This window comes from Dipodomys ordii, unplaced genomic scaffold (assembly GCF_000151885.1).
Source record: "Dipodomys ordii isolate 6190 unplaced genomic scaffold, Dord_2.0 Scaffold41, whole genome shotgun sequence".
In the NCBI taxonomy this organism is placed as follows: Eukaryota; Metazoa; Chordata; class Mammalia; order Rodentia; family Heteromyidae; genus Dipodomys; species Dipodomys ordii.
Window position 1 is genome coordinate 1,460,037 of NW_012267257.1, and position 12,371 is coordinate 1,472,407.

Below are 12,371 nucleotides of genomic sequence, written 5' to 3' on the forward strand. Positions count from 1 at the left end.
GTAGTTTATGGGATGAGACTGGTTAAAAAGAGGATCTGTACAGTATATAGGCCCCTGAAAAGACAATTAAAAGGACACACCAGCAAGGCGTCACATATTTTAGCCATGGTTTGCAGGAGTAAGTAAGCCAAAGAAGTTATAGGAGTTATAGAAAGACTGGGTGAGAAACCTGTGTTATAATCCACACTGCTATAATCTAGGGTCGAAAGTGATACGCCATCTACATATATATGCACATCTTATAATAACAAGGTTTTCTTATATTTTAGCAGAGTAACTGTTTAAGATGAAAGGTAAAATTGAATAAAGGTAAAATTGGTAAAATTAGAATATGATTTTAGAAAAGTTGGTGAAGCCTGATATTTACTGTACACTTGTTCTACATCAGCACTTCATATTTGTGGATTTCCTCTTGTTTGATCCTCACAATTTCATGAGGCGAGTATTATTGTCATCCCTGTATTACAAACAGGGAAAAACACAGGAAAGTTACATATATAGACTCTCATCAGAGATGGAATCCACACAGGAAGAGTCTAAGCAAGCATATAATCATACTAATTCACATAGGAAGACGGAGATGGGTTTTTTTAAAGTACTTTACTTTTATAAAATTTATAAACCATATATATATACATATATATATATATATATATATTTAAGAATCAAATATTATAAAGCCAGTCCTGGTGGCTTCTGAGAATCACCCATTTGGAGCCAGCCTGGGCAGACAAGTCTGACAGACTCAGCAAAGACAAGTGGAGGCATGGTTAAAGCAGACTGAAATGGGAAGTGTGGGTACTGACTACTCTTTTTCAAGAGCCTAGCCGTAAAAGGGATGAGGGCGTGGGGATGAGAAAAATAACTTCCACCCGCAAATGGGAAGTAACAGCCAATGTTTATTAAATGCGATGTGCCAAGCACTGCACACACGCATCAGTACCAGGTACAATTAAACAAAACTTGCCCAGGATCTTTCATCTATCAAGTGGGTAGGATTTCAGCTCTTAAACACTGGATGTTGGTAGCTGAAGGTATAGGCAAGAAATTTAAACATTTATATGCTAACAGCAGAAAAGATATGATTTAAGTATATCAAGGAGGAGGAAGGCCCTGGGATTCAGAGCAACAGGTAGGTAAGACTTTTCTCCAGGGTACAGGACATATATGGGTAAGAATACATGCCTACTGGCATTAACTTTCTTCTAAAGAGGGAGCAGCCAAGAAGCTGAACCAAAGGTGGAAAAATGTTTGTGAGCAGGGAAGATCTAGAATTGCTATTAAGGAAAGTGGAAGAGGAAGCCCAAAGAGAATTCTGCCTAGAGGAAGTTTTTGAAGGACCATACAGCTCAATTTTTTCTCTAGTCAAAGATTGATCTGGGTTGATGATACCTAAGGCAGAAGAAGAAACCCCATTACTCCCTACTCTTAACTTTTGAGGCTACTGAAGAGGATCTACCTGAGAGGCTCAGAGAATTTTCTCCAAGCAGAGTGGCTGTATCCTCTCCACAGCAGGCCTTGAAAAAGTGAAGTACCTATGTGATACCCACCAACTTACATTGCTACTCAGAACTCATTCTGACCCTTAAATTATTTCAAGATTTGGAAAAACAACAACAGATGAAAAATAGAAGAGGTTTGCTGTTTCATTTACATTAACTTTAAATATTGATTTCACAGCCAACATTTTCCAGAAATGAGCCACATTCCTAGCCCTAGAACTATATTTTAGAACTTAAAGCACACAGACTTTGCTTTTTAATAACACAAAGAAGGCAGGCACTGGTGACTCACATCTCTAATCCCAGTTACTCAGGAGGATCACGATTTGATGCCAGACCAGTCAGAAAGTCCATGAGACTCTTTTATCTCCAATGAACTAGAAGTGGAGCTGTGGCTCAAGTGGTAATGTTAGTTTTGAGCATAAAACTCAGGGACAGCACCAGGCCTGAGTTCAAGCAGGACTGGCACAAAAAACAAAATTACTCTGGTAGTAATAATACCACAAAGAGTTTTACACATATAGGCAGTTGTAGAGTTTTACCTATGTATGCAGAAGTTTCCATTTTATTACCAACTTTTTAAGAAGCAATAATAACCTTAATAATATTCTAAGTACATTTCTCATTTTCCTTCTTTTTTGTATGGATGGTAAGGAGGAGGGATTCTAAGACTCTATATATGGTAGGCAAGCACTCCACCAATATTAGCGATAACCCTATCCCTAAGTACATTTCTTGTATCTGGAAAAATATATGAATGAAAAATTTAACCATACCTTCAAAGACATCTGTCATTTTGCAGATATGGGCAAATGTAGCTCCAGTTGCCCAGGTATATACCACATCCATCAAGTGAGGTTTGAATGAGTTTAGATAACTTTCCTCATCAATTTCCAATTTGGCTTCTGCTGAAACTTTTGCAATTCTTTTAGCACATTCCTTTTAAAGATAAAAGACATAGTTAAATTCCTTATTTATGATCACCCACGTAAATTTTATTCTGTAGGTTTCCAAAGCTAGTATTCTACAGAGTCCCTTTTTTTTAATCTTAGATATTATTGTGCAATTTGGATATTCTTTTCTCAGCAGGCACAGTGCTTGCACTGCTAAACATTGAAACAACTAAGATTTCTCAAGTCATACTGGCTGAGAAAAATAAAAGCATAATTTCAGGTTATCTTTTTTCAAAAAAAATCTTTATTTAAAGTATTCAAGAACAGCATTTAACTTATTTCTAGTTCTTTCTCTAAAAATAGAGAAATAAAAATCCTACAGTAAAATATTTCCTCACTAATTCATAAAAATTAACATTTGCTTTTCTCAAAAATAACACTGAAAGGATATGAACTATTGCACTGATTTATATTTCTTCCTCTGGTATAAGGCCTTACTTAGCTCATCTTTCCCTGGTTTTCTGTTTATTGCTGAAAAAGGCAGATAAAAAACAATTTATCCACAGAATAAGAGACAGGAACTTGATTTCTCTGAGGATCTAGATGCAATCTATTATGATAAAAGTTATTTTAAAACTTTGTTGAGCACAAACCCCATCAAAATTCCACTGAAGAATTCACAGGATAAAAAAAATTTTTTTTTGATAGTTCAAAAGACCATGAACAGCCAAGGCAATTCTGATCAAGTCATATCTGACTTTATAATACAGAACTATAGTAAAAGAAAAAGACTGTTACTGACACAAAAGAAGACACATGGGCCAATGGAACAGAGCCAGAAAATACACCCACAAATCCAGTCATCAGATTATTCACACAGGCACAAAAAAAATATAACGTTAAGACAGCCTCATCAACAAATGGTGCTGAGAAGACTATATTCATATGCAGAAAACTAAAACTAGACCCCTATCTCTTTCTCTCTGTGAAAAATCAAATCAAAGTTGATCAAACACCTTAATGAAAACCTCACTTTCTGAAACTACTAAAACATTTCTGGATAAGGTATAGGCAATGCTCACTGACTAAGACTGATAGCTTGGAAAAATATCAAAAACTGACAAACGGCACTGCATTGAATTAAAAATTAAAATGTTTGCACAACTATTACCAAAATGAAGACTGCCTACAGAATAGGAGAAATCTTTCTTTCCAAGCTACTTGTAGGGTAGGGGATTGATACCTAGAATAAAAATGTATCTCATGTATACTCGTGTATGTTTGTGTATGTGTGTGTGTGTATATATATATATATATATATATATATATATATAAAATCATGAAACTCGACACAGTAAGCAAAATAAACCATGTTTTCTCTCATATACAAAATCTAGATTACGAAAAAAAAATAATAGGAAGAGGTGGATCCTATGGAGGAACAAGGGAGACTGGAATAAAGGATATATAGATGAATATGACCAAAGTATATTATATGCATGTATGAAAACAGTAAAACTCACTTTATACATTAATAGTAAAAAAAATTACTGCAAACTAAAATGAAAAATGTACAAGAAAGTTAAACTAAATCGACTCCATAGGATGCCATTTCTTACTACTAAAAAAAAAAATGATACAATAAAACATCACAATAACTTATACACATTATTTGGTTTTAACTCTGCACTCAATAGACTCCATACAAGTCATTGCAATAATGAGGAAGAGTGTTTAATTACTAAAATGAAGATCAAGGAAATTGGTAATAAAATAGCATTATATAAAAGGCTGGAATTATGGCTACCATAGTAGATAGAGCACTTGCTTCAAGGAAGTACTACTAGCTTCAAGTTCAATGTCAATATCAATGCAAAAATTAAAAAGTAGCATTAAATGACATGACACATCAAGTGATGCATTTAATTCTACTTGCACTTGTCTCTGTAGAATGATATATAGAACGTACTGATTATAGAATATACTATAATCAGACTGTCAAAAACATTTATTACCATCTTACCTGCATTTGACGAAGTGGTCCAGCTAACTGTTCTGTTAATTTGGGCATCTCACTAGACTATAAAAAACAGGAAATTAGATATAAAAATCCAAGTTTAAAGTACAGTTGTATACTAATTGCTTGTTTAAATAAAGGAAGGCTTCTATAATACCTTTTCATGTCTAATCTCAAGACCTGAATTATTAGCATTTTGAGTTTCTATCAACTCAAGTTTAATATAAGAAAAATCACCTCCATCTTCAGTTACATTCAGAGGAAAATATTACACTGCTAAATCTGCAAAGCATGCTCATTAGCTACCTTTCTGCCTGTCTATCAATGGAAATGAGATCAAGTATTAAAATCAGATATAGTAGTTTCATTACATCAACATTATAAATGGCTTACTCAGTTTAAATTTGAAACAAATTTAGTTTCTAAGAAGAAATTTCTAAGAAATTCTAAATTAGTAGAAATCAAATATTTGGAATAAAGAACATTTAAAATAATGTCCTCGGCCAGGTCTAGTGGCTCATGTCCATGAGCCTAGCTACTAAGAAGGCTGAAATCTGAGAATCACTGGTTAATAGCTACCTTTGAACCAAGATCCTACAGATTTCTGTATTTTGAGTAGCAAAGATTACAGCTCAAGCCACTGCTTTTAAATTACTTTTAGTATTATTTAAAATGTGAGAACACTTCACTAAAAATGCATTGTAGGGCTGGGAATGTGGCTTAGTGGTACAGTGCTTACCTAGCATGCATGAAGCCCTAGGTTTGATTCCTCAGCACCACATAAGCAGAAAAAAAAAAATGGCACTGTGGCTCAAGTGGTAGAGTGCTAGCCTTGAGCTGAAGAGCTGAGGGACAGCGCCCAGGCTCAGAGTTCAGGCCCCCACAACCGGAACCCCCCCCCCAAAAAAGAAGTTCAGGGACAGTGCTCAGGGGGAGTTCAAGCCCCAGGACTGGCCAAAAAAAAAAAAAATGCATTGTAAATATAAGTATGTCAAATAAACTTCATCATACTTTCCTCAAGTATTTTACAATGTTTAATCTTCTTCCTGGACAGAAAACTTCATGTGACTTTTAGTTCAAATTTTCTATCTAAATACTGAAAGGGTACTACTCCAATAATTGATGATGCTGCATATAACATAATGTGATTTTATCTGGTTCCAAAACTTAAGGAATTGTGCTTTGCTTAAACCCAATTCCTTTCAAGAACTGGCCCCTCCGAAGAGATTGTTGTAACGCTTCATGAAAAAAGGCTTGTAAAGAAACTGGCCATAAAACAGTATGATAGATATAAAAGTCTACCACTCACTCAGCTCTAAATTTTAAATCTATTCAAAGGGAAGGACAAATGTCCTGAACTTTTTTTCATCTTGAAACTGATATATAAATTTGAACCTAACAAAATACACAGCTAAACATTTTATAAAGTAATGTACTGCTGCTCTTGTGTGTGAACTATTCTTAGATCCATCACAGGCATTCTCAGAAGTATATAAACTTTTGTTTTCAGTTGCTGTCCTATCAGTGCTATGACTGCTCATTATAGTAAGTAAGGAGTCTTATCAGAGAGAAGAGTGCCCACCTACTTCAATAGTTTAGAAATACAAAAACAGGAAAGTTATTAACAGGAAAGCACATCAATGGTAGAAATGGAGGGGGGGGGTCAATTGTCTCACACAAGCAAATTAAAAGTTAAAATACTTTAGAAGTTTTAACATAAATGGCCTTGAAAATTTCAGATAAAAAGCTGGGTGCTGGTGACTCGTACCTATAATCCTAGCTACTCAGGAGGCTGAGATCTAAGGACTGTGATTCAAAGTCAGCCTGGACAGGAAAGTCTTTGAGACTCTTATCTCCAAAGAGCAACCAAAAAGCCAGAAGTGGAGCAGTAGTTCAAGTGGTTGAGCACTACCCTTGAGTTTAAAAACAAAAACAAAAAAACCCCTCAGGGACAGTACCTAGGCCCTGAGTTCAAAGACTCAGGACTGGCAAAAATAAAGAAATCAGGTAACAAATTTTATTAGAAGGCAAATGTCCTTGCCTTAATCTCATTTTACTCATTCTATCCACAACAAATAAAGCTTTAAAATTGAAAACATATTTTACTTTTTAAATTAACTGATGCTGGTTTTAGAAATGCACTTCAAAAATGTACTCTTTACCTGACTTACGTAACTGTAACCCCTCTGTATATCACTTTTATAAAAACAATGAAAAAAATTTTTTAATTAAAAAAAAGAAATACACTTCAAATTAGTATTCTCATGTGTTCCATCTAAAACTTGTGTGTTAGATTTCTTTTCAGGGCAAACAGGTACTTTAGTAGGCAAATACTCTACTGCTGAGGTATATAGCCTACCCATTTTTGGATTTCTATAGTAACATTAATAATGAACTAATCACTTACATGTAAAAGTTACTGTTAAACCAGCAAGAGTTGCTGTCACTGCTTTAAACCTTCCCCATGAAAACTAAGATTTCAGTTTCTGACAGGATCAGTTTGGCTCACAGTTATGTCTATATTAATAGAGTGTGTTTAATGCAATCTTACTATCTCCATTTTCATTACATTTTCCTAATTTCCTAATTTCAATTTTCTTTCTAGGACAATGTGACTGGGCTAGATCTTCAACAACAACAACAAAAAACCCCCACAAAACTACGTTATAGGACAAATTGAGAACTTGGAATATGATTAGTAATGACTGGCAAAAATAAATCTTATTCTCTTATATGTATTTAGTATTATCAGGTAATTATAATAATTATCTGATTATATTAATTTTAATTATATTGTTTCAATTCTTTATTATGTTTAAGGTCACTTTCATTTTTAACAAACAGTATCCATAATATGTAAGCTTTAAATAGTAGTACTTTTTTTTTTTTAATTTTGGAGCTAGTTCTAGGGCTTGAACTGAGGGCCCGGGCACTGTCCTTCATTTTTTTGCTCAAGGTTAGTACTCTACCACTAGAGCCACAGCTTCACTTCTAGCTTTTTGATAGTTAATGAAGAGTCTCATAGACTTTCCTACCCAAGCTGACTTCAAATCAGAGTCTTAAGATCTCAGCCTCCTGAGCTAGTAGGATTACAGAAGTGAGCTACCAGTGCAAGGCTGAAAACAGTATTGTTATAATTAAGAAATAACTATTATACTATTTAATCTCAACTATGTAGTATAAGAATTAATAAACCCATTAACTTACATTCTCTTGAAACACAAAGCAGCTTAACAATGCAGTTGCTTGTTCTGCAGAAAGGTCATTAAAAAGGCCATTAAACATCATCTCAGTGAGAAGGAGTTCATCAGCACTATCATAAAAAAAAAGAAATTTCAAATGTCAAAGACATATATAACATTAACATATAGGTTTTAATTAAGCATATTAATAAGTCAATAAGAAAGATTTAAAGGAAAGAGCAGGACTATATTTTCAAGATACAAGGTAGGAAATGTTGAATGGGCATTTCATATAAAAGATGCCAAATATCAAAATGCAAATGGTCATTCAAAAACCATTCTTGAACTCTCTCAACTTACCAGGAAAAAGTCATTTGTACTTTTTTTCTAGTACCAAAGGACTCTTAATTATTTTTAATTTTAAGCATTTTGCTAACCATCTATACAGTAATGAAAGCAAACTTTTTTGGAATATATCAGGAAGATCACATTTTGCAGCTTATTTTCTTAGTGTTCAAAGTATATATTATGCCAGAAGTGCCAACATGATCTTAGTACCTGGCAAGCCTTGCAAGTTCAAGGCCAATCCAAGCACAAAGCAAGACACTATCTCAAAACTAATGCATATGTAACCAAGATTGGTAAAAGCCTTTGATTTCAACAAGTTACTACTCATTAATAGTCTTCTATAAATAGGAAAATGGTTATCTTGTTAATACAAATCCAGGTTTCAAATATTTCTCTAATAGGTACTAGCCCATGAAAATTTGGCTGCTTTAATCCTGTCTTTTAAGCATCGAAAATGGTCACCATTACATAGACAAAATATGAACCTGTGACTTTCAAAAGTTAAGGGCAGATGCAAACTGGCTCCTAAGGCAGAAAACATTACTCATGTGAGAAAACAATTGATCTTTTAGGATGATGTAAAATTTTAGTTTTTGAAGGTAGCAATAGTATTTTTTTTTGTTTTTTTTTTTGTGTTTTTTTGAGGGGGTGGAGAGCAGTATACAGGTTTGAATTCAGGGCTTTGCATTTGCTAGGCAGGCACTCTACCACCTGAGCATAATCCCAGCCCTTTTTATAAGTTGGTTATTTTTAAGACAGATTGTCACCCCATACCTGAACCAGCCTGGACTGCAACCCTCTTACTTATGCTTCCTCAAGGAACTAGAATGACAGGTGTTTATCTCCTTGTCCCAGACTTGGGTTAAGAGTGAATCTTGAAAACCTTTTTTTTTTTTTTTTGGTCTGGCTGGCTTTGAACCCAAATCCCCCAATCTCTACCTCCCAAGTAAATGGGGTTACAGGCTGGAGCAATACAACAGCATTTCTTATTCCATAATGCCTTGTAAACCTGTGCTGAACTTAAACTTCCCTATACCTATGTGACAATTTAACATTTGAAGTTGTTTTACCAGTTTCAATAGTGGTATGTGGCTAGGGAGCACTATAAAGACAGTGCAGATATAAACAATTCAATCATTACAAAAACCTCTATGGGACAGTAGACTCTTCCCCATAAAGATGGAGTCTAACTGTCCTTCATTTGATTCCAGGAGCCTTTATAATTCAACTGTGATGAGAATGTGGTGGAAGTAATGCTATATGATATCCATAGGTAGCAAAGATAAAGCAAGGCCAGAAAACAGGATGCACTTTCCCCTTAGCCTAGTCAGTACTATCACTGGGTACTTAAAGTAGCCCATGTGAAGACAGAGAGGGGAAAAGAGAGAAGAGAAAGACAGATGAGGGAGGGAAGAAGAGATCCACCCATCCTATTACTCAGTTGCTTCAGCCTTTTACCATTCCTGTTTAACCACAAGTCGTAAGGAATCAGGGTATCCTGAGTCATAATCATCCAACCAAGGCCTTAGTGAATTTCTGACACACAGAAGTCATGACAAAATAAAGCAACTGTTGTTTTAAATCAAAACAGTTGAGAGGTCATTTGTAATGAGGTAACAGATTACCAAAACCAAGAGTAAGAGTAGTTCCTCAGTTTCTGAGGATTGTTGTTTTTAAATATCACAACGAATACCAAAACTTGAAGATATTCAAGTCTCTTGCATAAAATGGGATGGTTATTTGCATATAGCCTACAGAAATCCTCTCATATAGTTTAAGGCGTCTCTAGATTATTTATAAAGCAAAGTGAAATATATAAGCTATATAAATAACAGCTTATTGTTTAGGGAATAATGACCAGCTCAAGGTGGAAAAATGTTTGTAAATATAAAAAGGCTAGCCGTGCTTGCGTGCATTACTAAAATACAAGAGGTTTTCTTGTTTCTCAATTGCATAACCACAGTATTGAATGTGTATAAAGCCTTTATATCTAAAACAGACTTTTGCTTAAGATTAGCATCTTTCATTTAATACATACTATGCTATTTTAAATCCCATTCCTTTTAAAACTTTCTAGCAGACTCAGATTTTACCTGCTGATCTCACAGGCCACCCGTCCTTTCATCTCTATGACATCAGAGGAAGTAGCAAAGCCCAACCTTCTTAAAACACGTTTTCGACATTTAAGCTCATCCATTTGTAGGACAGTTCTTGCTTTTTTCAGTTCCCGCTTTGCAGATTTAATATCTACTGCAATCTATGCCATATAAAAGTAAAGGAAGTTTAATAATAAAGTGAACATTTATGTAAATGAGACTTTTTTGGCTTCATACATTTTTATTATTTTTAAGAAGTTGTACAAAGAGGAGTTGCCAGTTAACAAAGCAGTTTATGAATACTGTACAATGTTTTGTTTGTTTTTGTTGGTCTGGGGCCTGAACTCTGGGCCTGGGCACTGTCCCCTTCAGCCTTTCAGCTCAAGGCTAGTGCTCTATCACTTGAGCCACAGCACCACTTCCACCTTTTTTCTGCTTATGTGGTGCTGAGGAATCAAACACAGGTCCTCATGCATGCAAGGCAAGCACTCTACCACTGAACCACCTGCCCAGCCCTGTACAATGTGACTTTATCAATGTAACCCCTTTCAACTTTTTCACTGATTCCTACCAATTCACCCCTTCCCTTACTTTTCTAAATTTTGTAGGATACACATTAGATGCTTGACTACATTCTCCATCTCCTTTTAAATTACTATACTTGTTAGATGTGCAACTCCTTGTACATCATTGTAACATTTGCAGCCATGTATAAAATGTATCCTGATCAACCACCCTCCTCTAACAAATACTCTTGCCCTTCTTAAACCATTTCAACAGGTATCCTTGGTTCTGTTTTCATAAATGCAAACAAATTATTTTAATCATGTTCATCCTCATTGACTCTCTTCATTAGCCACCTCCAACAGTCTGTTTTACTTTATTTTCCCATCATTCCTTTTTTTTAGACATAAAGTATATAATTGGCAGAAGCTAAAGGGTGACAAATACAGAGTGACTGCTAATAGGTACAAAGTTGTTGGACTTTTATGTGGGTCATGGGGCTTCAACTCAGGCTTGGACCCTGTCCCTGAGCTCTTTTGCTCGAGTCTAGCACTCTACCACATGAAGCCACAGTTCCTCTTCTGGTTTTCTGGTGATTAATTGCAGACAAAGAGTCTTATGGACTTTTCTGCTGGCTTTGAACCATGATCCTCAGATCTCAGCTCCTGAATACCTAGGACTACAGGAGTGAGCCACCAGTGCCTGGCTCAAAGTTTGTTGTTTTAATGATTAAAAAAAGTTCTAGAATTAACATAGTAGTAAGGAGTTATAGACATCTGTGAATATACTAAAAATCTTGGATTTTCAAGGTACTTTAAAATGTATTATGCTATAAAAAGTATATCTTAATTTTTTTTAATTTTAAAATAATTAAATATTAAACTATAGTAAAACAAACATCATATTGACTTTCTGATAAGGGTTGATATTCCTGTGTTGAAAGGTTTATTTAAAAGGTTGCTATTCATTCCTTAAAACAAGAAAATGAAAAACATTTAGTAAAATACATAGAACTCAACTATAAAAATAAAGTTTTTGCCATACCTGAGCTTTTTTTTCACAAAGTGTATATACAGTTTCCAAATTGGGATCATTGTGAAGTGGATGAGAATACATTCGATGCTCAAAAGCCTCTACTTTCTGGATGACTTTTTTTAGCCCTTGATCTTGAATGCCCATGTCATCAATGGGATCTAACAAAGGTACACCATCAGGAAAACGTTTCTGAACCTCCTGAAACAAAATATATGAAATTAGTTCCTACACAAAATGTGTAAGAATAAACTAAATCAATATTTTGTTTCTATGCACATGGACATAAAAAAATACATATATATATTTCCCAGTTAAATTAGAAGATACACACTTTGTTGGCAGACTCAGAGGGAATAAATTTAAATATAGATATGCTGTGAAATTTTTTATGAAAAACATTCAGGTATAAACCCTTTTCATATTTATGTAAAATTTATATTTGAGTATAAAACTAACATGCATACCTGTATTGATTTTAAGACACTCTGTCTATTGTCCACAGGCCGAAGGTCTTTAGGAATGTAAAGCCTAATGCTGCTGATAGCAGAAAGGAGATGCACCAAAACTGGGACAACCTATGAAGAAAACATTACATATTACTACAATATACTCTGAAGTTTACAGATCATGTAAAGATTTTTATCTACCACTTCAAGAATCCAAACTAATACTCTTCATCACTTTGACTCTGGAACAGTTCTTCAGTTTGTCTTAGACCCTGATTTTTTTTTTTTAATATTCACTGTTAGTTACTTCATAGAGTAGAACTCAGGGTCTGGGCCCTATCTCTTTTA

General features: G+C 34.6%; 1 protein-coding gene across 1 annotated transcript in view; it reads right to left on the reverse strand.

The window, feature by feature from the left end:
* The window catches only part of Skiv2l2 (superkiller viralicidic activity 2-like 2 (S. cerevisiae)), a 56,535-nt gene that overhangs the window by 3,342 nt on the left and 40,822 nt on the right, over positions 1-12,371 (reverse strand). Inside the window, exons 20-25 of the mRNA XM_013018577.1 lie at positions 12,042-12,152; positions 11,587-11,775; positions 10,036-10,199; positions 7,620-7,725; positions 4,419-4,475; positions 2,279-2,441 (exon numbers count right to left, since the gene is read on the reverse strand). Of these exons, the coding sequence (XP_012874031.1) occupies positions 2,279-2,441; positions 4,419-4,475; positions 7,620-7,725; positions 10,036-10,199; positions 11,587-11,775; positions 12,042-12,152 (790 nt within the window). The remainder of the gene's footprint in view (positions 1-2,278; positions 2,442-4,418; positions 4,476-7,619; positions 7,726-10,035; positions 10,200-11,586; positions 11,776-12,041; positions 12,153-12,371) is intronic.